Source organism: Lolium perenne, chromosome 4, assembly GCF_019359855.2.
Source record: "Lolium perenne isolate Kyuss_39 chromosome 4, Kyuss_2.0, whole genome shotgun sequence".
NCBI classification, from domain to species: Eukaryota; Viridiplantae; Streptophyta; class Magnoliopsida; order Poales; family Poaceae; genus Lolium; species Lolium perenne.
In genome coordinates, this window is record NC_067247.2 from 71,426,823 (window position 1) to 71,449,087 (window position 22,265).

Below are 22,265 nucleotides of genomic sequence, written 5' to 3' on the forward strand. Positions count from 1 at the left end.
GTGAAACCTGTTCACGCAAAACTTGCAATTTAAGGCTTAGTCCATTGTTCAAGTGTGGATGGATGTAGCTTAAAGTTCCAGGCAGAAGTTCAACTTAACATTCTCTGCTGAAACACTAGTTTATAAACAAGCAACGAGTATTGTTAAAAACTAAATGGGCATTTGAGATCTGGTGGGAGATTGTTGAAATATTGGACCCATATGAAGTGGCCCAAATTAGATTTCAGATTTTCCTATAAATCTCAAAGCCCACATTATGGCAACCCATGTGAGTTTGAGCCCAAGTTAGTGGTAGCTCACTAGGAAGTGGCAAAAGGTGTGAAGTTTAGTCCTACATGGAAAGTTGGGAGGAAGTTAGACCACCTTATAAGGTGGGTTGTTCCACCGCTAGTAAGTGAGTGAGAAGAGGAGTAGTACACGTGCGCTCCTCTTACTCCTCGTTTGCTTGACACGACATGACACGTCACGTCACGACGCGCGTGCACGCGCGCGCTCGTGTTGAGTGGATTGAGCCTCGAGCCGAGACTTTCCTTTCTTTTTGCAGTTCAGAAAAACGAACAGAGTCCTAGACGGACGCGTCACAGTTAGTGAGTCCTAGACAGACGCGTCGCAGTTAGTCGGTTCGGGTCGCTCCCGGACCATGGGCTATTTGTAATCGACTCAAACCTTCCTTCCGACGTGGGTGCGGTCCACGTTGCCTAGGGTTTCCTGAGCCTATATAATCTCTTGTACGGTTGCCGCAGAAACACATTCAGTACACGAGTTAGGGTTTACACCTCTCTCTGCCTGCGCCGCCATCGTAGACTACTCCATCCCGCCCGCGGGCGTGCACCGACAAACGGGAGAGCAGGTCTCTGGAACCACTCGCATTTGTGATCCTGTACGTGAGAGGGCAAATTAGGTTTTTGGGAAGCGCTTTGCTCGACTGCTCAAGCTCTTCATCACGGGTCATCTTCCGTCCAAGTCATCTTCAACGCCGTCTACTTCGACCCGTCGTCAACAACGTTACTGCTGCGACGTCATTTGCTACACCTTCACCGCCACCTCCACTAGATCGGTACGTGCGACATATCTCGATCTGTTTAGCGAAGGATGTTGTACCGTTTGTCCTGTTACTGTTCATGTTGATTAATGCATCTAGTATGTTTCAGTTTCACATGTTAGTAATTGATGTCGTTATGTTTAATATTCCAGTATTAATCATGGAAATTGTGCCTAATTATCCAACAAAAACTACGTAGCATTTTGAAAACAACAAAATGCAGTAAAAATGTATGCTTATGCAACAAACATGTATTAGTCGCAACAAATTCCCGTTGGTCGCATCAATATCCTCGAGAAAATTCGAAACACGCATGCAACATGGGAGACTAACGTTTGTAGAACCTCACGAAAACATTTGTAGCATTCAAGTAACATTTGCAGTAGATGCACAAAACTGTTGCAACATCTTGCTTTGTTTTCGCAGCAAAACATACACGAGTTTGCAGGCTGCCAAAAACCCATGTGCAACATTGAAAACCCCTGAAATACTTTGCTTTGTTTTCGTATCATCATCCATGTCCACCCCGATTTCATCGATTCAAGCTCGCTTGCCGCGAAGCTCGCCGGAGCCTCATCTCTGCTAGGTCAGGTGACCATGGAGTCATTCCCCTTAACCCTATAATCTTCTCCAGCCCCGACTCTCTGGCTTGAAGCTACACCATGTCCATGGCCATGGCTATAACCTCTGGGCTATGGGGGCGGCAGGAGAAGGACGGGGATCAGAGAGCTAGTGGTGGCCGATAGAGAGGAGCCGGAAGAAAGGAGTCCGGCATTGGCAGCTGATGGGGAGGGGCGACACATCAGGCGCTCTGAGCTTGAGCCATGGAGAGAGAAAGGAGTGGGAGCGTGCGGGAACAACCCGGCATCGGATGATTTGAAGACTTTTCATAAACTTTCATAGGCGCATAATACTCCTTTTGTGCAATTAACAAACTTGGTATACTATGCTTGAAAAATCGGGTGGTTACAAATTTACAGCCTCAGCTGTCGGCACCCACGTACGGCTGTCCTTATCATTCTTCTTCGTGCTGCTGGCGTGTAGTTGGGCCCTTGATAGCTCCAGTTAGAGCCAAACAACAACACCGGTTGCTGCATCTGGTCATTAAGCTAGCACACGGCCAAATGTGCAAGTTGCTGCTCTCCGATTCTTCCAACCCATTTGATCCAAGTCGACCTCACTGTCAGCACAACTAGGCAAGCTACTTGCGTCTTCAGAACTTTCTTAAAAACCCACTGCTCCAGAGGAGGAAGATCCAGGAAACAAGACTCTGAAGGAAATGGCACGTGGAGATTCTCACTTGCTCCGTCAGAAAAAGAGAAACAATTAGTGCACAAATGGGGTTCCAGGACCGTGCTCTTCGTGTTTATAAACTGATTAAAACACGTTCTGCACATGGGATTGAGGCCAGTTGCTGCTCCTGCTTCCAGGAAACGTGTTATCGCTGTCTGCAGGCAGCTGCTTCCTCTCGACTTCCTGGAGAGCTTCCTCTACGGCCTTCTCTACTTCAGAAGCCGCTATCTGTGAACACGACACACAAGGAAAGCAAGGTTAGTTTAGTGCACAAGTGGCTGGATATGACAGATCAACCATAAAATTTGAGCCTGACGTTGTGTATTTTCATTTTAGAGACGCGTTGACTTTGCTTAATTTGGTATTTACTCCGTAAAAAGCGCATGGTTGCAGGGATGCATGAGGATCTTGGTCCAGGCGACTTTGCCTTGGCGACAGTGAAATTTCATACTAATTTGTATTGAAACGGCTGCGTTTTGAACTCAGAAGGAAAACTTAGGACTGCCGAGTGAATTACAAGTTATAGCTATAGCAATATGTCCCAACAGTAATTTTATGCTTTCTTTTATCATATGGTTAAACCAAAAGTCCCAAAAGATGTTTTGTAGCTATCAAAAAAGAAATAAAAAAAGTTAAGTTATATACAGTCATTTCTACAGAACTCTTCATCGTTATCCACCTATCCCGATGATGCGGTCCCTATCTGACAATCTAATGAGGTGAGAGGCAGGGATGTGGTAGTGTACTAACAGAACACGAAAATTTCGAAAATAATGAGGGAACGCAGCAGATCTTTTGTAGCTTTCAAAAGGTAGAAAAAAGACTTAATTATATCTCAATCATTTCTAGGGTTAATTTTAAAGTCGTCTTCCTTATCCTATGGACGATGCAGATGCAGCGCACATCTAACAATCTAATCAGGTAAGGCAGAGGATGTAGCAGTGTACGAATCGAACACTAAAATCTTGCAGTTGACTTAGGTGCAGCTGTATCTTCTCTAAGCTAAAGCTTTTCCCAGTCATCATCACTGCCAAGTGTCAAAGAAGCAGGTAGGAATAAATTCAGAAAATTAAGCTCACCGTTGTCTCGACATTGATCTCCGTCGTCAGTCGATGGCCGGCCAGCGTCGACCTGATCCCCCTCGTCTTGACATTCATGCACTTGAGGGACCTGAGTGCTCCGATCATGGAGTCGATGGAGGAGGAAGGCTCGTCGACCTCGAACTGGACCTTGACGCACGGCTGCTGCGCGTCGTGGCCGAGGATCTTGGCCTTGAGGTCCTCGCTCCTCCTCCGGAGCTGGTCCCTGGCGACCTTGAGCTCGTGGATGTAGCTCGCCGCGGACTGCACGATCGAGTTCTTGTCCTGCTGCAATGGCACCAGTGAACACCGTCAGGAGTCAGGCCATGACATTCATGCTCTCGCCGAATTGGGCTCTGAATTCATTTGTAGACATTGCCGCCGGCCGCGCAAGTATGGTGGGAAACTGTAGGTGGAGGAAGACACGAACCTTGGACCTGGAGGAGACCATGGCGTAGAGGTCGGCGTAGCTCTGGCTGAGCTTCTCGCGGCGCTGGCGCTCGCGCATCATGTGGCGGAAGCCGCGGCTGCTCTCGACGGCGCCCACGTGCTGCTGCTTCTGCTCCTGTTGCTGCGGCAGCTCCTCCTCCTCCTCGCCGGAGCCGGGAGCCATCCTGCCCAGCACGCCCATCATCCTCCGGTGGATGTTAACGTTACCGTTCCTTCCTCCTCGCGTCCCGGCGGTGGCGCGGTAGTCCTGGAAGGCGCTCTGGCTCGCGGGCGCAGGCAGCGGCTCGGACAGGGACGCAATGAGGTCGGCGAAGGGAAGGTCCGGCGAGCCCGGTATGCCACCGGCGCCGGCGAAGAAGTGGGAGTCGTCTTGGAAGGAGTAGTAGGAGTCCATCTGCATTTCCCAGGTGCTCTGCTCTGCTTCTTCTTCTTGGCTGGTTTGAGCTTGAGCTGCTGCGGGGGCCGTGGTTTGGGAAATGTTCTGACGCGGCTATATAGCCACCGCCGTCGGCCGAGATGAGTCACGTGGTCAAATGGATTTCATTTGCACAGTGTGAGAGGATGGGCGGAGAAGAGCCAAGAGACGAGATGGTCAAAGCTGCAAGGAATTGTTTTTTAATCGTGCTATTTGGCACACGTGGTTGTGGCTAGTAGCGTGCGGCTACGCGCTCTGCTCTGCTCTTCTCGGCGAGGTGACGCTGCACAACTAGGCAGTGGAGGCGGAGAAAGTTCCACGTACTAGAGCAAATGAAATGTTTTTGCTCTTGTGGATATAAATACTTTTTCGTCAGACCCTCTACAGAAAATATGTTACTCCTACTGAGAACGTAACTTACATGAAAATCCAGTGCAGAAACTCTAAATAAATACTTAATAATTCTAATATCTACAACTTCAAATATACAAATTATTGAAAACCCTCCGCACCGAAAGATTTACAAACGACAAGAGACGATGAAAGGAGTAGGAGCTAGGTTGAGGACAATGGATCAGTTCCGTGTGCTCTCTTTCCCCTCCCCACCGCACTAACACACTTAGGGTTTAACAGTCACCGCTGCTCTTTTGGTGTCTCTCCCCTCGGAGGGGGACGAGGTGCAGAGGCTATCGAGCCCTGTAGAGGTTGGTTAGCTTGTAGTATATTAGTTTGCTTTCTACATGTTCAATGATCTGGCGATATGCCGCTTCCGCGTTGTTTGCATTGGCTGCAACTTGGTGATCGCCTCCGAAGCCCGCCTCCTATGGTGGAAGGCAAGGCTTCGAGGTGGATTTTGGCGACACCCCTTTAAATAAGCTGGATGGACCTCAACATTGGGAAGATTTCAAGCTCCCACCTCGTCCTCTATGCCTCCATGGTGGCGGATCTGCGGCCGAAGAGAGCCTGCCCCTCCTGATGTTTTAGCTCGGTGGGAAGGTGGATATCTTGCAGTAGTGGGAACTCCGGGAAGTGCTCTTGTTCGTTGCCGAGTTCTTCAACACCGGAAGCTTTGCTCTGGGTTATCCCATGCTAGAGAGGAGACTATGCGCTCGGACTTCTTGTTGATCCAAGTTGATCTTCTTCCTCTTGTGGAGGATCTTCGATGACCTCCATGAGAGATTCGTCGATTACGGTGCCCCAAGTGGTTGCGTCCCCGACGGTGCTAGCTCCCGAGCCTAGAGATCGAGCAATCTCTACGTCTAATACATGGACTCGATGGCATTTTTGGATTTCTTTGCAGTCCCCCGTGTGTAATTTCTGAGGATTGTGTTGTGTTTTCCCTTTATCTTAGGTTCCTTAATGTGACTTTGTATGACCCACCTCTTTAATGCAGTTTATAGGCCCTTCGGGGATGTTCCCGTTCCAACAAATTATTGAAATATATTTATTTTGATAGATTTTGATGTAGTTTTCTATAGGGCTGTTCGTCGTTTAAAACGCTTGACTCGTGACAAAACTAGAACTTCAAAAGTTTCACTTAAGACAAAACTATAAATTCAATTCGTTTAGAATGTAGTAGCGATTTTTTTTAAAAAAATAGATACATTTCTATACCCACCAAAATTCATGAAATATTATATTTTTTCAGAAATTATTTCCGATGTTTCTTATTGATCCGTCAAATGTAAAGAAAATTCAAATAAAATTGGATCTAGTTTGGGTTCGAACATATAGTCCAAAAATTTCGGCTAAATTAAATTTCAATACCCACCAAATTTATCAAAATTTTGGAAATTTCCTTGAAATTTTGAACCCTGGATTGGAGGGAAATCTTTTGTGTTAAAAATAGATTCTGCTCTCAATTGTTATCAGCTGGTTTTTAAGTTTGACTGTATACATAATATTTAATTGAATGAAAATATTAGGAATATTGACTCAAATATAGATTGAGAGATAAGTACATTTTACATGAAGAATATTTCATAGTTTTGTAATTTAATAATTCGTCAATGTGGTACTATATATTATTGCACATTGAAGACAACCATAGTTAACGCGGGCGGTAATAAGGATTCCTCCAAATGGGAACCAAATAGAGGAATTTTTCAATATAACGAGTAGGAAGTGTTGAACAAATGAAGCTCGGCTGTGCCCTGTGTGAACTAGACCCGGCCTACGACCGGAGAACGTGCATGCTACCTATGCGTACGGTACGACCGTGAGACGTTTGAAGAGCAAATGACGAGTAGAGACTTCGCCTGGACCGTATTCTTCGACCACCTCCATCTGAAAAAAGTCTTCTACACTAACACCCTACACGTTTACGCTGAAACGTTAATTTCTTCAACTAATTCTTAACTGCCCCTTTTTCTATCACTATCATCTCTCCTTCGATAATTTAGATTGATATGTAGAGCCTTCAGCATGGTGTGCATGGAGGGTGACAGGGTTGTTCTCTATTCAAGGTCCAACTATAGTCACGGTAAGGTCACGGCAGAAATCCATATTCCGCTGGCCCCCGTGTTTACCGTGATAGCCTCCATCATGTTCCTATTATAAATGTTATTGATGAGCTTTTGACATTCTTCTTCTTGTGTTAGCTTTGCTTTCCACACGCCTTCTTACTCTAATTGAGATCGTTGAGCCATAATTTACCCGATGCTGGGGATTTATAATATAATTATTTATAATCTAGACCAATATAAAAAGTCAATATCCCTATATAGGACAGTACTCCCTCCATTTTTATTTACCCTGCGTTTTGGCTCTAAACAAAGTCAAAGTTTCTAAAATTTGATCAAGATATTGCAAAAAGTATCAACATATATGATTGCATATTTACATAATATAAAAATACATTTCAAGATGATTCTAATGGTACAAATTTTATATTTTAATTACATATTAATATTTTTTTCTGTATTTCTAGTCAAACTATGTAAAGTTTCACTTTAACTAAATCTAAAACACAGGGTAATTGTGAATGAAGGGAGTATTGATCTGAGCCAACCATCAATCCCCACATGGCTAAAAATTTAAGTTGGAACCTACTCCCTCCGTCCCAAAATGTAAGGACCGGTCAAAAGTCAAACTTTACTAACTTTGACCCAATATAGAAAAATATATTTACATCTACAATATTGAATGAACATATTAAGAAAATATATTTTATGGTGAATTTATTCATGTTGATTCAGCTGTAAATGTATATATTTTTATGTATAAATTTGGTCAAACTTAAAAAAACATTGATTTTTTGACTAATTTTTAGACACCTTATATTTTGGGGCGGAGGGAGTAATATCGATCTGTTAACTACACACTTATGGCATAATCAATTCCAAATCACCCCTATTACTACTTACCCTTTAGATGTCAAATTTATCTTCTTTTTTTTTTAGATTTCCGTCTTGTGATTAATCCATGCTTAATTTCATTACTTTTTTTTAATATAGTGGGTTGCTAGAAGAAAAAGTAATGAGGGATAACTATTCATTTGAGATATGAATTTTAACATATATTAGTTCTAATTTTTCATGTAACATACATTAACATATGTACTTTACGTGTACACCGTTGCTAGTATTACGATAAAACAAACGAGGTATGGGCTAGATTTTGCACAAATCGAGTAAAATATACAATCATTTATACAATGGACCAGCCATATAAGCTAAACAAAATTCAGAAAATGTGAGCTACTAGACATTGTCGATAATTCCAAATATTTGAAATATATTTTTATAAAAATCTATGCATTTTACTTTAAAGTTTCTACTTAAAAAATTCAAAATAATATCGACAATGAATATTTTCGAAATTTATTTAAGGAATGTCCAAAACATCATTTTTACCCCGTGAACTAGAGAGGTAGGTCTATGTACTTATTTATAAATATATTTCTACCAAAAATTTGGTAGGAAGCCTTAGATAGCATCATAGCGAACCTTTTGTTCCACACAATGCTGGGTGATATAAGCGACAAGGAGCAAGAGGGGATGAATAAGGGGAAACGGGAGGAAGAAGAAGAGGTGTAAGAAGGGGAAGAAACAAGAGGTGGGTGCATGACCGGCTAACACCGATTATGAAGAAATGAAATGACAAGGCTAATGGGGTGTCAAATTGGTAACAAGAATCTCCCTAGGTTTAGAGGAAGGCACAACGAAGTGGACAAGAGAGAGGAAGTAATAATGTAGTATGAGGAGATGTAGGGAGAAATATGTAGTGGCAAGGGAGAGAAATGGGTGGTCGTTAATGAGAGAGAGGAGCTGGGTGGAAGAATACGCAAGAACGGTAGAGAAGATGTGGTAGAGAAGCATCATCTTGTAGTTGGACCCTTTGCTTTCAGTCTCATGGTTGTGAGTGAGTTGGTCCTTAAAATTTGCATGGATATGAAACATAGATTGTTTCATAATTACATTTTATCAAATAATATTTTGGGACACGGGGACTAGAGTATGTCGAGAAGCAATTCCATAAGATTAACTAAAATTTATCCCATAATGCTTTAAGAGTGCACTCTAAAAATCTTTATATCCGTGCATATTAACTATGTTTTGACCACATAGTAATTCAAACTTTTATATTACTGGATTACATAGTATGAAAATGTTATATATTAAAAAAATCATACTCGAACATCGTCCAAAAGCAAAGATGATGAAAAGTAAAGAATCATCCATACACAAGTATATGGCCTAAATGAATCAAATCAAGTATCTACTCCCCTATGTAGTTGCCTTTTTCAGCCTATGATGTCATCACAAAGTTTTTCATGTGACACCATGTCCTCTATTTGTGTGGACTTCAATAAGTGAGTCGATCTATTGTCCTTAGTCATGATAATAGTAGTTCCGAAACCATTGCACTCGTAATCTACCTCTTGGAACCTCTTATCCTCTATGATCAATTTATCGAGAAGTACACAACAATGTTTCTCAAGGTCTTCTGGTACTAGAAGCAAGTAGGTCCACGCGCGATTGCAAACTGAGCTTCCAAGACACAACCATTATTTATTGTCCTTTTAATGTTTCCTTGATCCTTTTATAAAAGGATTCCCTTCCTACCTTGGATTCTTAGATTGTCTTGACAAATGTTGACAATGTTGGATATATGTCATCTGCAAGATAGTAACCCATATAGTAGTCATGGACATTGTCCTTAAGTTGCATGGTGGAGGTTCCCCAGCAGCTATCCTTGCAATCAGAGGAGAGAGTTGCAATATATTGCTGTCAATGTGAGAGCCAGGTATCCCAAGATAGAAGTGCCAAATCCTTAGATCCGGAGACCCAACAATTTAAATTGTTTGATAATGAAATTTTCATTTTATCTTGCAGACCAATTCTTTGACCTCTAGGGCATGTAGTCAATACACCCAAGAATCCCCATGAACCCTCTTGTTTCGGCCATTTCCAAAAGTCTTACGATATCCACTAGATTTGGTGCTCTTGGATACTCAGTTCCGACGACCTTGATCAATGTTTCTACAAATTTCTTCATAGTCTTGATGTTGGTGCTTTCCCGAATTCGAATTAACTTCTCCAAATATCTAGCTACACCATATGCCCTGATGTCCATTTTAGTCATGATCTTTTATCGAGCATAGAAACCAAGTTCTCCAGATGCATTTCATTTTCGTTTAAAGTAATCATCATTGCGCACAAGGAGCTCCATGCACATCTTGATCCATTTCCTGACGAGCGAAGAAGGAGGTTACGATTGAGCCTTTTCAAAGTATTCACATACAAGACAGTTTTGATCGGCCACCATATTCTTGTGGATCCACATATGTCATGACTTTCCACCTTCATGATTTGGCCGCTTACTGATACCCTCTTCCATACGATCAAACACCATAGCAATATTATTTAAGTCAACATCATCCTGAAAACAACTATCATCATACTCCTCCAACGATGATATCCTGCAAAATTTTCATCTACAAAAAATGTACCGCCAAAGTTATTGATCATCATCAGAATCATCCCATGTATAGAAAAAGAAAACTACCTTGCAGAAAATAGGACAAATCCCTTGTGATCATAGACCTCGTTACTAGCCGGACTAGAGATGGGAGGAGCGGTTGGAGTATTTTGGGAGGTCCGACAACCCATGTTGGAGGTCGTCGTCGCTAATGGCGGCCCAGTGCCTATTGGAGCTTGAAGGTGAGCAGATAAGTTGTTGCGAAGGGTGACGAGACGTCACATGCACTCTCCACAATGAAGCGCTACAGGGTCAGACATGTGGAAGCTACATCACACATTTTGACTTGGGGTTGCTGGTGATTCCGTGGCCCCTTAGACTGAGTGTCGAAAGGAAAATAGGGGAATGGGGCCACGATGAAGTAGGGAGCATGTCAGCAATGGTCTAGGTTCAGTGCGATGCCGAAAGCATCATATAAGCAATGTGGGGGAGATGGAGAATGTCGCTTATGGCTGAATTCTTGTTGACACTATAAATTAGGAACATCAGTTTATTAGGGGTTGTTATGCACAAAACTAGAGACAATTGGGTTATTTTTAGGGTGATCTCCAGAAAACTTAGGAATAGGAAGACCTTTAGGAAATCTGCTAGAGTAAATAATTTTTATGTAGTCACATTTTTTAGAGAAAAGATAGGTTTATGGAATCTTTAAGAGTTGCTCTAGTCCAATTGAATTTATACACATATAGTGTAGTTTTTTACGGAAAGTTTTAATTAAGTTTGGCATAACACAATTCTACAACCGCAAACTAAGCTAAAAAGGTATATCGTCATAAGTTCCTAAACTTACTATTTCTTCCTATTCATATCTTAACTTACTATGTAGCTAACTTACCAAAGAGTCTTGATGTTTTACTAAAATAAAAATTACCAACTTGTGGCATATCATTTCTTCTGTTGAAGAAGTGGTATCACCTAGTGCGAGCAATTTGGAAACAAACTAAAGATATAGTTTACGAAAATCAATGGTAAATATTGTCGATTCTAACTTTAAGCATTAAAATTACCAACACAATTGTAGTTACAGGCCATGAAAACTATTTCATGGATTCACATTGGAAAGAAGTTCACCGTGATGCGATTTTGGCGACATTTGACTCATATCTTTGGGTCAAATTATTAGCCAAAGCTAGGCACAAATATGAAGTATCCTTGTATGCATAGATTGGGAAGTAGCAGACACAAATCTATTCTGCACAAATCTATTCTGCAGGAACAAAATATTTACATACAATTTCTTTCAGATGCATTCTAGTCTGACCAAAGAGGTGCGAAAGACGAGAACCAATATGTGGTTGGACGGTTAGAAAAGGGAACCAACGTTTTGGCTCCTAGCTGCATATGCTCCTTTTATTTGAAATGCACTTTCAACATATTTAAGAAATTAATAAAATTAAAAATAAAATTAAAAATAAAATTTCATGTGTATATCTTCACATCCTACGTGCTCACAAAGTCATTTCAGCAAAACCCGTTGGTGCAGCCTATGTAAAAATGACAAAAGTTAGTGCCAAAATAAGACATTGCTGGAGAGACTTTTTTTTACATAGGACACAAGAAAAATGTTGATTTTCAGCTACGTGTGCACATAGAACATGGAGATATACATGCATTTTTTTTCTAAATTTTCGGACATGTTAAGATTTGTTTTAAAATAAAGGGAGCATATACACCTAAGATTAAAAGGGTATTTTCGGTTAGGAGGGCTGTGGCACCCCCAGCCCAGCAGAGTACAAACTCTAGGTTAGATATTTTGGTGTCTCATAAAAGATGAAATATTTTTCAGTGAGAGACGAAATTTCCATCGGTAGCGAGGCGCATGTGGTACTTTGCCAATCTCAGTACCCGTTGGATCAGTCTTTTGGACTCGGTCTTTCAGAGGTGTTCCTAGGGGTACGATATGTATGCACGCATTCATAGGGGTGAATGCATGTACATATTTGTGATAGTCTCCATTTGTACTTTGTTTCAAGAAAAAAATGAGAAAGAGAAATACATAAAGAGTATCACCGCAAAAATATAAACTAAGAACTGGGCTCGTGCTCTGTATAGCAGTCAGATCTTATCTGGAGATTTGTGCACTTATTTTTGTTTTGTTACGCAAGCATCATAGAGTGCCGGTGTAAAGGCCACACTGAAACTGCCTTGCGGGACGCCATCCTCTACAATAAGAAATCAGTCTTAGGACAGAGTGTGTAAATTGAGTATGCGCCCTGTTCTTGGACCAAGAACATGATGCATAAACTAAGGCCCGTGCGAGAATCAACTTGTGGTTGAATGATTAGGATGACAGTGGCATCCTTGGCCTACCAAAGTTCAAATCCTAGATTTTATATTTTAGTGTCTCATAAAATGCGAAATATTTTCTTTCAGTGGGAAACGACGTTCTCGTCCACATCGAGACATCTGTGGTGCATTTGTTTTTCTTAAAACCCATCGACTCAGTTTTTCTAAACTCAGTCTCTCAGAGGTGGTCATAGGGGTAGAGTGTGACTGCGTTCATAAAGATAAGTATATGTATATATTTATAAACTCTATTTACATTTTGCAAAATAAAAAAACTGAGGATGTCAGGAGTACGCGAGGATCGGGAGAGCTAAGATGGAATTTTGATTTTCGCGTGTATTCCATCCTATACGCATACGACACCAGACACCAGAGTGTGTATAAGACTAAGCTAGATGTGCTCTAAGGTGCTTTAACCTTGTGAAGCATGAATTTGAACAGGTTAACCTTGTGAAGCTATATTGTCACTATTAATTAAGGACGGAGTTGGATTTAAAAAGGGTTAAGGAAGAGAAGCATTGATGTCCCTTTTTTGAAACTTTCTGAGAGAGCAAAAGATGTGTTATTGCATAGAGAAAAAGTGATAATTTTACCATTATTCATTATAGTTGTAACTGAGATTTTTCCAGTTGCATCTGGGGTTGCAATCAATATTTTTTTATGTTGTAACAAAAAAAATTAGTTGCAGTTATATTTACAAATGAGATTTTTTGCAGTTGCAAATAGAGTTGCAACTGAGATTTTTTTCTAGTTACAAGTGTGGTTGCAACTCGAACTTTTTCCCGAGACTTTTTCAGTTGTAAGTGCGGTTGCAACCGAAACTTATCTCTAGTTGCAAATGAGACTTTTCTAATTGCAAGTGGTTCCAAGGGATATTTTCTCAAGTTGCATCAAACGGGTTCGCAACCGAGATATTTTAAAAATATTCAAATTATGAATTTTTTAATTTTTAAAATTATTCATATTTTAAAAAATGTTGAAAACTTGAAATTTTTCTGATTAAAAAATATTCAAATTGTTCAGATTTTAAAATGGTCAAAGTTTAAATTGTCCATATTTGAAAAAACATTCAAATTTTGAAAAATTTCAGATTTAAAATGTCCAAATTTGCAATATTTTGGATTTTAGAAATGTTAAAAATTAAAAATCTCCTTTTTTGAAAAAAACATTCATAGTGAATGAAAAACATAAAAAGAAATAACAACAAAAACCGTTGGCGTCATTTCAATTTCGTTCTCATTAGACGGATCCCTAGAGAGACCCAATAAATAACATTTCAAAGTGGATGGTGCTGAGTCTGATCATAAATAATTGTTTGGATGTCAACATGTTCTCCCATATTGTAAATTATTTTGGGGCAGTTAGGAAGTACTAAAATTGAATCTGTGGGCATAATAGATGCAGAGGGATTTTCTAACTAAACATGCAGCGAGACAGTTGAGAATACAAGACATATATTGTAGAAAAGTACATGTGCTGACCAATATTATAGAATACAAGATATATTATAGAAAAGGATATATGTGCCGACCAATATTATTCTTACTAGACATCCAGAAAGACTTCTCCCACAATGGGAACATAAAAGGAGGAAAAACTCAGAAACGAGTAAATTGAATTGAACGAGAGAAGGTAGCTTATCTGTGTGAACAGACCCAGCCAGCGACCGGGAACATGGTATTAGTGGTTAAACGCTTGGAAGGCAAATGACGAGTAACGACCTGGCCTGGACCATGCATAGTCATCTACTAACTCTTGAACACGGATTCGCTGAAGTTTCCTTCGTACGGAGAGTTGTTCGTGTTCCTGTCAGGGAGTAATATTCAATAGAAGCGGCGCTTTTTTTTATTGATGTGCACAGTTCCTGTCATCCTTTAATTAATATATTCTGATTACTTTGTATAGTATGTGTTTTGAGGGTGACAGTGTTGTTCTCTGTTCAAGGTCCAATTATGGTGAGGGTGAGGCCGTGACTGAATTCATATTCCACTCTGCACGTGTTTCCCGTGATAGCCTCCTTGTCGTTCGCATTTAATTAAAAATGGTCAACGAAATGAGCCCTTGCAGGTTTACAGCCATCAAACTTTCCAGGGTACCAAATTATAAGACGTTTTGACAATTTAATTTAATACAAACACCCGAGATGTATGCATATAGCCATGGTTTACACGTGCACATACACTTCAAGTGTACCAGGGGTACATAATTATGAGTACTTACAGTTTTGCTATGATTTGTTCAGCCATTGCTGATATCCTGCTTAGTTTATTTCAGTAGACGTGCTACAAACATTATTTGGAACACATAAGTATATCTCACTTCGAGTTATCCCGTCGATGTGTGTGCCAAAAAAAAGTTGCAGCCGTGACTAGTTCACAACTTGGCTATGTGAGATACTACCTCCATCCTAAAGATTAAGGTTTATATTATTTTTAGAAAGTTAAACTATGTTAAGTTTGAGTAAACTTTTATCAAAAATCATTTAACATGCAAAATATTAAATAGATAATGAAATATATTTTTATATGATGTCTACAAAAAATTATATTTGTTACTAGATTGTTCTAAATTTGATTAAACTTTTACTTGCTTTGAATTAAAAAAAAGTCTTAAACTTTGGAATAAAGGTAGTAACATATTGAGTGCACGTGTGGGGAAGCTGTCCTTTTTAGCAACCAGCAAAGAGCCACACGATACGTTGCATGCATACAACAAATCAAACTTAGAAAAAATAATGAATAATTTCTCAGGCATACCTATGGTGAGTTGATCCTATTTGGCAAGTAAAAGGCAACCATTTTTTATAAATACCAGGCACACACTAAATACTAGACGAGTTTTTTTTAGGGTTGAGCTGAACGATACTACTATTTCTGTACCTTGTGCAAAAGCATGCGGTGTCAGCGGATTGTTGAACCAGGGAAGGTGAAAAACATACTTGGCCACCGCTGACGTACATGTAAATCGACAAATGCATCAATTAGAGAGCAAATCCCTCAACATAGTTTGTATATTCTATATTTTTATTTGGTATGTTGATTGTTAGCTCTTCTATTTACTTACACCTTAAAGAGATATTCATGCATTCGAGGAACATCTATCACCTTTAGAGGTCTTTGTTATAATACTTAAAGAAACTAGAGCAAAAGTAAACACATACTTGAATTAGCGGTTCATTCAAGTACGAAGAGTTGATTTGTAAAGACATGTGACTTTGTTCTTCTTTTATCGAGAATACTTCAGTTTAACCAAAGAATTTAAGAATTAGCTTCTACAAAATGGAATAAATAGCATCAGTTCGTTTCTAATCACTACGGGAACATGTCAAGGTGTTGACGGCTAGCTATAACCTGTGCCGACGGCTTTATATTGGGGCCGTCGGCACACGTACCGAACAGGGCAGGCCGCGAAGATATTAATATATGCTTCAAATTCAGTGTGATATAATTTTCATTATAAAAGATAAAACTACTACTCATAATATGATATTAATTGTAACTTCATAAAAGTGAAAAAATTAGTATAAATAAAAGATAGTTGTTTATTTTACCTCCTCCGAACCCACCAATGTAATGGATTTTCCCTGATCGTCGTGCACTCGTAGACCACTTAAGATTATGATGAAATGTTTTATTTAGAGAGCGTAGAGCTAATGATGTTATAGATGACTAGAGCTTTAGTACATGCCGGAAAAAATATACTGTAAACCTAGTTTACAACATAGTGTAGTAAACTCTTTTAGAAATTTAGAGAAGAGTGTAAAGTTGGGTACTGCAATTTTAATGCAATATTGTTTCTTACATGTCGACCTTACTAGTCAATGGGCCATTATTTTTCATTTGTTCTTTCCTTGTTAATCTCCTCCTCGCCCGAAGGTGTGTAAGATAGCTGAATCATGTATCTATTGCGTCCAAGATGCACACGCACCTTCCCCCTCACCCCATCATGAGCGCATCCCCTAATATTGTCCCCGTCATGTGCTAGCGCCAAAGCGAGCTGCTCTCCTGTCCCGATTCCATGGCCATGTGAGTCCTGTCCTGGCATTTGCTTGTTGTTGAGAATCGAAAATTTATGTTGGGTATCGAATATAGCGTCGGGAACCGAGCTTCCTCACCGTGAAGTCCGCCTTCTTTGTAAGTGTTATTTCCACTTTCCTCCTACAAGCTGAAATTTCCAACCCGCCAAACATTTTGTGGATACCGTGGATAGGAAACATTGCCAAGTACCGGATATTTGTATCATGGGAGTGCGCGGTTTTGAGTATAATATTAAAAAATCAGTACTAGGAACTTTTAGACTATATGCTAGGCTGTCCTTTTTGGAACTAGTACTGTAAAATACCGTGGGTGTTTCACAGTATCTGCTAGAACTGCTCTTATTGGAGGTGATTGAACACCTTGTCCATCAAAGATTTATTCTTAAGCTAGACATTAGGTGTGTCACATTGAAATATACTATTATTTTGGTGGTAGGTTGGTCAAATGATTTCATCAATGAACTTGGTTTGAATGTAGCATAGAGTGAAACTGTAGCATCAAGTATAAATTGTTCATTTAGATCCAACGGTAGAAAATCATCATTTTCCCTGTGAATTCCCTTGCTACTATGTCATATGACATCATTCCCCAAGCTAGACTAAGTAGCTAGGATTGGGGGAGAAGTGCTTGCTACAGCATATTCGAATGTCCTACCCCTTTCCAAAAGTTTTAACTTTTAGTTGTATTGGTTAGTGCATGAAACTTAACATGGTATTAGAGCATGAGGTCTTGGGTTAAAGTCCATGTATAGGCCTTTCTCGTGTCTTATGTGGGATTCTTCTATTCAGGTTGTTACAGTGTATGTGGATTGCCTATCCCTTTTCATCAGCTTAGACATTTGTTTGCGTTGGCTAGTGCATAAAATTTAGCATGGCATCAAAGTCTCATTACTTGGGTTCAGGTCTCGGCTTCCGCAATTCTACTAGTTGCTATATTATATTCTTGTATTGAAGTGTATGCTCTTTGAGTCACACATGAGAGGGGGTGTTACACTATATATGGATTGCCTAGCCCTTTCCATCAGATTAAACTTTTGGTTGCATTGTCTAGTGCATGAAACTGGAGAGTGTCGTTCACTAGTCCCTATAACCCTTCCGAATTTCATAAAACCATCAAAGTCCCTAAAAGACCCTAAGACTAGTGCTTCGGTGGATCCCATAAACATTTCACAATGCCGATTTTTTTGGGGAAGGATCTAAGAGCATCTCCAGTCGCGTCCCCTAAAGCGTTCCCCAAAGCTATTTGGGGCGCGCCGGACAAAAAAACGCTTCCAGCCGCTTCCCCCAAACCCGTTTTTTGTCCTGCGCGCCCCGATACGGTGTCCGGCGCCCCGAGCCCGTTCCCGCCCCACAGGGGACGCACCGGGGACGCCGGACACACCGAAAAAGCGAGGCGGGGAGTGGCGGGGCCGACCCGTTAGCGGCACAATAAATTTTAACCTAACCGTCGCCTACCTCGCGACGGAAGTTATTGGCGCACAGCGACGGTGCAGTTCCCGCAGAGGCGTAGCGATGCGTCTCGTCGCGCCTAGCTCTGCTTGCCGGCGTTAATGAGCGCCACCGCTCCCCCGCCTCCCTTCGGCCTATAAAAGGGCCGCCTCTCATCGTCCCTCTCACACACAAACCCTAGCCGCCACCATCTCAACAAGAGTCGACGCCATGGCTGGGAGATGCGGAGGCCGAGCTCGCGGTCGTGGTCGTGGTCGTGGCCGCGGCAGAGCTGCACGCTCGCCGTCGCCTGCCACGCCGTCGTCTTCATCGTCGGAGATGGACGTGGAGGCGGGCGTGCTGTTCGAGTTCGTCCTCGTCCTCAAGGGCGACCCACGCGGCATCCAGAGACTGCCGGACTCCTTCGCCGAGTACGTCGCCAGCGACGACCGCCCGGGCACGATGCATCTGCGGGAGGCTTCGTGCGGCTACTACCGGTGGATCGTCGATGTGATCTACGATGCGCGCGGCAAGATGTACCTCCACATCGGCTGGGAGAAGTTCGCGCGCCACCACAGGCTTCGAAGCCGGCTTCATCCTCCTGTTCTCCTACTTTGGCGACAGGGACATGAGCATCAAGGTCTTCGACGAGACGCGCTGCCGCCGGGACTACCACGACGACAACACCGATGAGGAGGACGACTGATGAAGAGTGTTGTTTCTTCGCAGTGAATACGTGCACGAAGGTTTCTGTCTGTTCTCCCTCGCAAGAACCCACAAGGGCACCGTCACCAGCTGGATTTTCCAGTTTGGGTGACTGAGTGTGCCCTCGAGTGTTCTTTCTTGGCAGCGAACACAGGAAACCTTCGATGCACAGCCTAGTTAGGTTTAGTTTTTTTGCAATATTTTATATTTGTGTCAACCATGGTTCAAACTATGTATTAGTTTGTGGAAAACCATGTTCCTAATTATGTTTTCATGTAAACCATGTTCCCAATTATGTATTAATTTGTGGAAATTAAAATAAAAATGCAAAAAAAAATTATTTTTATGTTTGGGGGCGGCGTTTGGGGGATGCAGCTGGGGAGCGACGTCCCCCAAACGCGGCACGAACGAAACACGTCCCCCAAACGCTCAATCCGGCGCGGTTTGGGGGACGCGACTGGAGATGCTCTAAAACCTCCTACTCTCCTCCATCCAAATGGACATTCCCAAAAACCCACTCCCTCACATTTTCCTAGCTACCTCTCACGGCCCACGCTCGTTCCATACACCCACCGTCCCCCATCCATCATTAATTTGGCAGGAGAGTGGCTCATTGGTTGGTTTCTTCGCCGCCATTACAGTTTCCCATGGCGTGGATGGACATCTTACGTGGCCGCACGACCTACTGGCTGCCACCGCTCGTCCACTTGAGATTGCGTTGCCTCCAGTGACGCCGTTCCTATGAACACCCCGCCACCGACATTATTTCGTGTTGAAAGAAGGCGGGGTGTCGAGAAGAAGATGAAGAGGATCAAAATATATGTTCAAGAGAAAAATGTGTAGAACATCCTTTCGCTGCTATTGCTATCCTAGTCAACAGTGTATTCATAATTTTTGGTCTATTTGGAGGTATGAAGTAGTTATATGTTTTATGGGAGGTGTTCTCCGGTGTCACACCTCCCCTCCCCTCCCCACCACCACCACCAAAGTTGAAGGGGTAAGTTACTTGCCCCTCCTAACGAAGGGGGTATTGGGAGATCATGGTCGTCCATTCGTTTATCGATGCCAAAGCTTGGAGGAGCAAGGGGGAACGAAGCAAACGTCGTATTATGGTTGTAGTCTTATGAACCACGGGTAAAATTTAGGGATAATATTTTAGGGAAGCTACTAGGTAGAGAAGAGCACTCTTTGATCAAAAAAAATCTCTACTCTTCCAAAAGGGTATCTCCACCGCCTCCCAAAAGGGCATCTCCACCGTCCGCCAAAAGCGGTGCTCTAAGGGCATCTTCATCGCCCCCAAAATCCCTCACAACAGGGCTATGGAGTGCGAGACACAAATTGGCTCCCAGGGGCAAAACAACTGACTGCGGGTAACAGACGTGACCCAATTCTTTGATCTTTACTCCCAATCCAACCCTGGCCTGCAGGGACCACCTTGGGAACACCAGCACATGATGCCACGTTGCAATCGATGGGCGGCCCAACCCTGGCAGTGACAGAACCAAAACTAATTCCACTTTTCCCATTCCACCAAATTTTCCTCCAATCCATTCTCCTACCCGCAACTCCTCAACCCTAGCATTGATGCCATCGGCGTCGCAAAACACCCACAACGACAGAAGAGCCAACACCGGCAACGACGGAGGCGCCGCTGACCTCCATTTGATCTCTATGCATGCCATGTTATAATATGTGGTGGCCGGACTTTTATGTGTTTTTGTGGCCTGACTATAATGCAGTTTTGGTTGCCAGAGTGGCAATTTGAACTACTTGAATTTTCTATGTGAGGCTTCAAATTTATTTTGGACCAAAACTCTAATGGCAACACCTATCGGGGGCGCCATTGTGGGAAGCCGCCCCGATAGGGCAACAGCTTGTCCCAACACTCCCAATAATGTTTTGTCCGGCGTTGTTGACCTGAGCCCTTGCCCCCATCGTTTCCAGTTTGTATTTTCAAGGGTGACTAGGCACCCATGGGAGCAATGCTAGAAATTTTTATGCTGAGGAAACCTCCAGATATCGAAGGTAATGTTAGATTCAGCTTATTTGTGGGCATGTTCATGCATATCCACCTAGGTTAGATATGATTATACCACGTTTTAACCACTACTCAAGTACTCAACAACCAATTTTTTCCCATAAGGCGACCATCTCTCGCGATAGGAGGCGACTACCTATCCCGTCCTAGATCTCCACCAACATGAGGGCCGATATCCTCTCCCTCTGCTTGCAGCTCCAGCGACAGGAGGGAGGGAGGACCTCACTCCTCCGTTCTGGTCTAATTTTTAGGGTTAGGGTTTGTCTGTGGTGCGTCTTTGGGGTGATGGGAGCAGTAGCCAGGTGAATAAATTTGCCTCAACTCTACTCCAACACCGGCGCCAACCTTCATGGTGGCATCTCAAAGTTGATGGCATCGCGTTCTTGTCGATCCTTCAGATTGGCAGCTGGTATTCTCACCTTTATTTAGATCTGGCGAGATCTGTTTCTCGGCGTGTCGCTGGCATTCGTCATTATCCATGGCCGGCGCTGGGGCTGGGGCGAGGTGGTGGATTTGTTGTTTTTTCTCGACTTCGTCGATGGGATGCGGCGGACTTGGTTCAACGTAGCACGGGGACATCCTCCGGTCGATGTGCCACATCTACATGTGCCTCGCTGCCTGATGTGGGCCTGTTCATCGACTCATAAAACCTCATTGGGATGGTGTTCTTTTGGATCTGGCGATGGTGGAGGCTTATCATCTCTTCCAACGCGCGTCTAGGTGGCGTTGGAGTTTGGTGGTTGTTGCTAGCTTCGACGAGTGCAGGGAACACTAGGATAGTTATCTGCAAAGTTTCGAGGACACATGTTTTCTCCTGTTAGTTTTCACATTTTCACAATTGTTTACTCATGTAACTTGATTTTCTACTAATGAAGTGGTTTCTCTAAAAAAAAAAATTACTGAACCAACGCCATATGTCCATCGCAAGGAACCGACATTGGTGAGAACCAACTTATGGTTGGATGATTAGAAGGACAGTGTTCAGGCTCTAGGTTTTACACTTAGGTGTCTCATAAAAGCGGAATATTCTTTCTCGTCGATAGTGAAGCATCTGTGATAACTTCGTCAATGTATGGACGTATTTGCGAATGCGTGTGCTGTGTTTCAGAAATAAAAACCCAGCAATGGCACATGCTCGAGGTATAAAGTTGAGACTAGATGTACCCGAGGGATCCTTTGTTGGAGAAATTTGAGGAAAAGTTTCTCATTTTGAAGTTTGAAAAGAGGTCGATAATGCCTAAACCGCCCCTTTTTTGGGGAGGCAAACCATGCTCCAGTCAACTATCCAGATGAGCGCATAGTTCAGGAGGATAACCGCAAATCTAGTGAAGTAGAAGTTCCTAGCGGTACCTGAAGAAGACAGATTCGGCGATTCCAGCTCCAGACAAATAGCTGAAGCTGTGAACTCGGTTGGTGAAATTCCTTCCGGGTCCGGGCAATTCTGCTTGCATCCATCCATTTTATATAAATTTCACCTCTGCCAATAATCAGTCACACATACCATAATGGTT

At 42.3% G+C, this 22,265-nt stretch overlaps 1 protein-coding gene across 2 annotated transcripts; it reads right to left on the reverse strand.

The window, feature by feature from the left end:
* Nucleotides 1–2,313: 2,313 nt before the first annotated feature.
* On the reverse strand, nt 2,314–4,351 carry LOC127292941 (transcription factor BHLH148). Of its 2 annotated transcripts, none has more exons than XM_051322489.2 (3): nt 3,845–4,351; nt 3,415–3,699; nt 2,314–2,563 (listed from the first exon to the last, which is right to left on the reverse strand). In XM_051322489.2, the coding sequence occupies exons 1-3, from the start codon at nt 4,262–4,264 to the stop codon at nt 2,420–2,422; spliced, it is 849 nt and encodes a 282-aa protein (XP_051178449.1). In that variant the 5' UTR covers nt 4,265–4,351; the 3' UTR covers nt 2,314–2,419. The 2 variants fall into 2 exon arrangements, with proteins under 2 accessions (XP_051178449.1, XP_051178448.1); XM_051322488.2 differs by having other exon boundaries at nt 3,415–3,702; nt 3,845–4,350.
* Nucleotides 4,352–22,265: the final 17,914 nt, after the last annotated feature.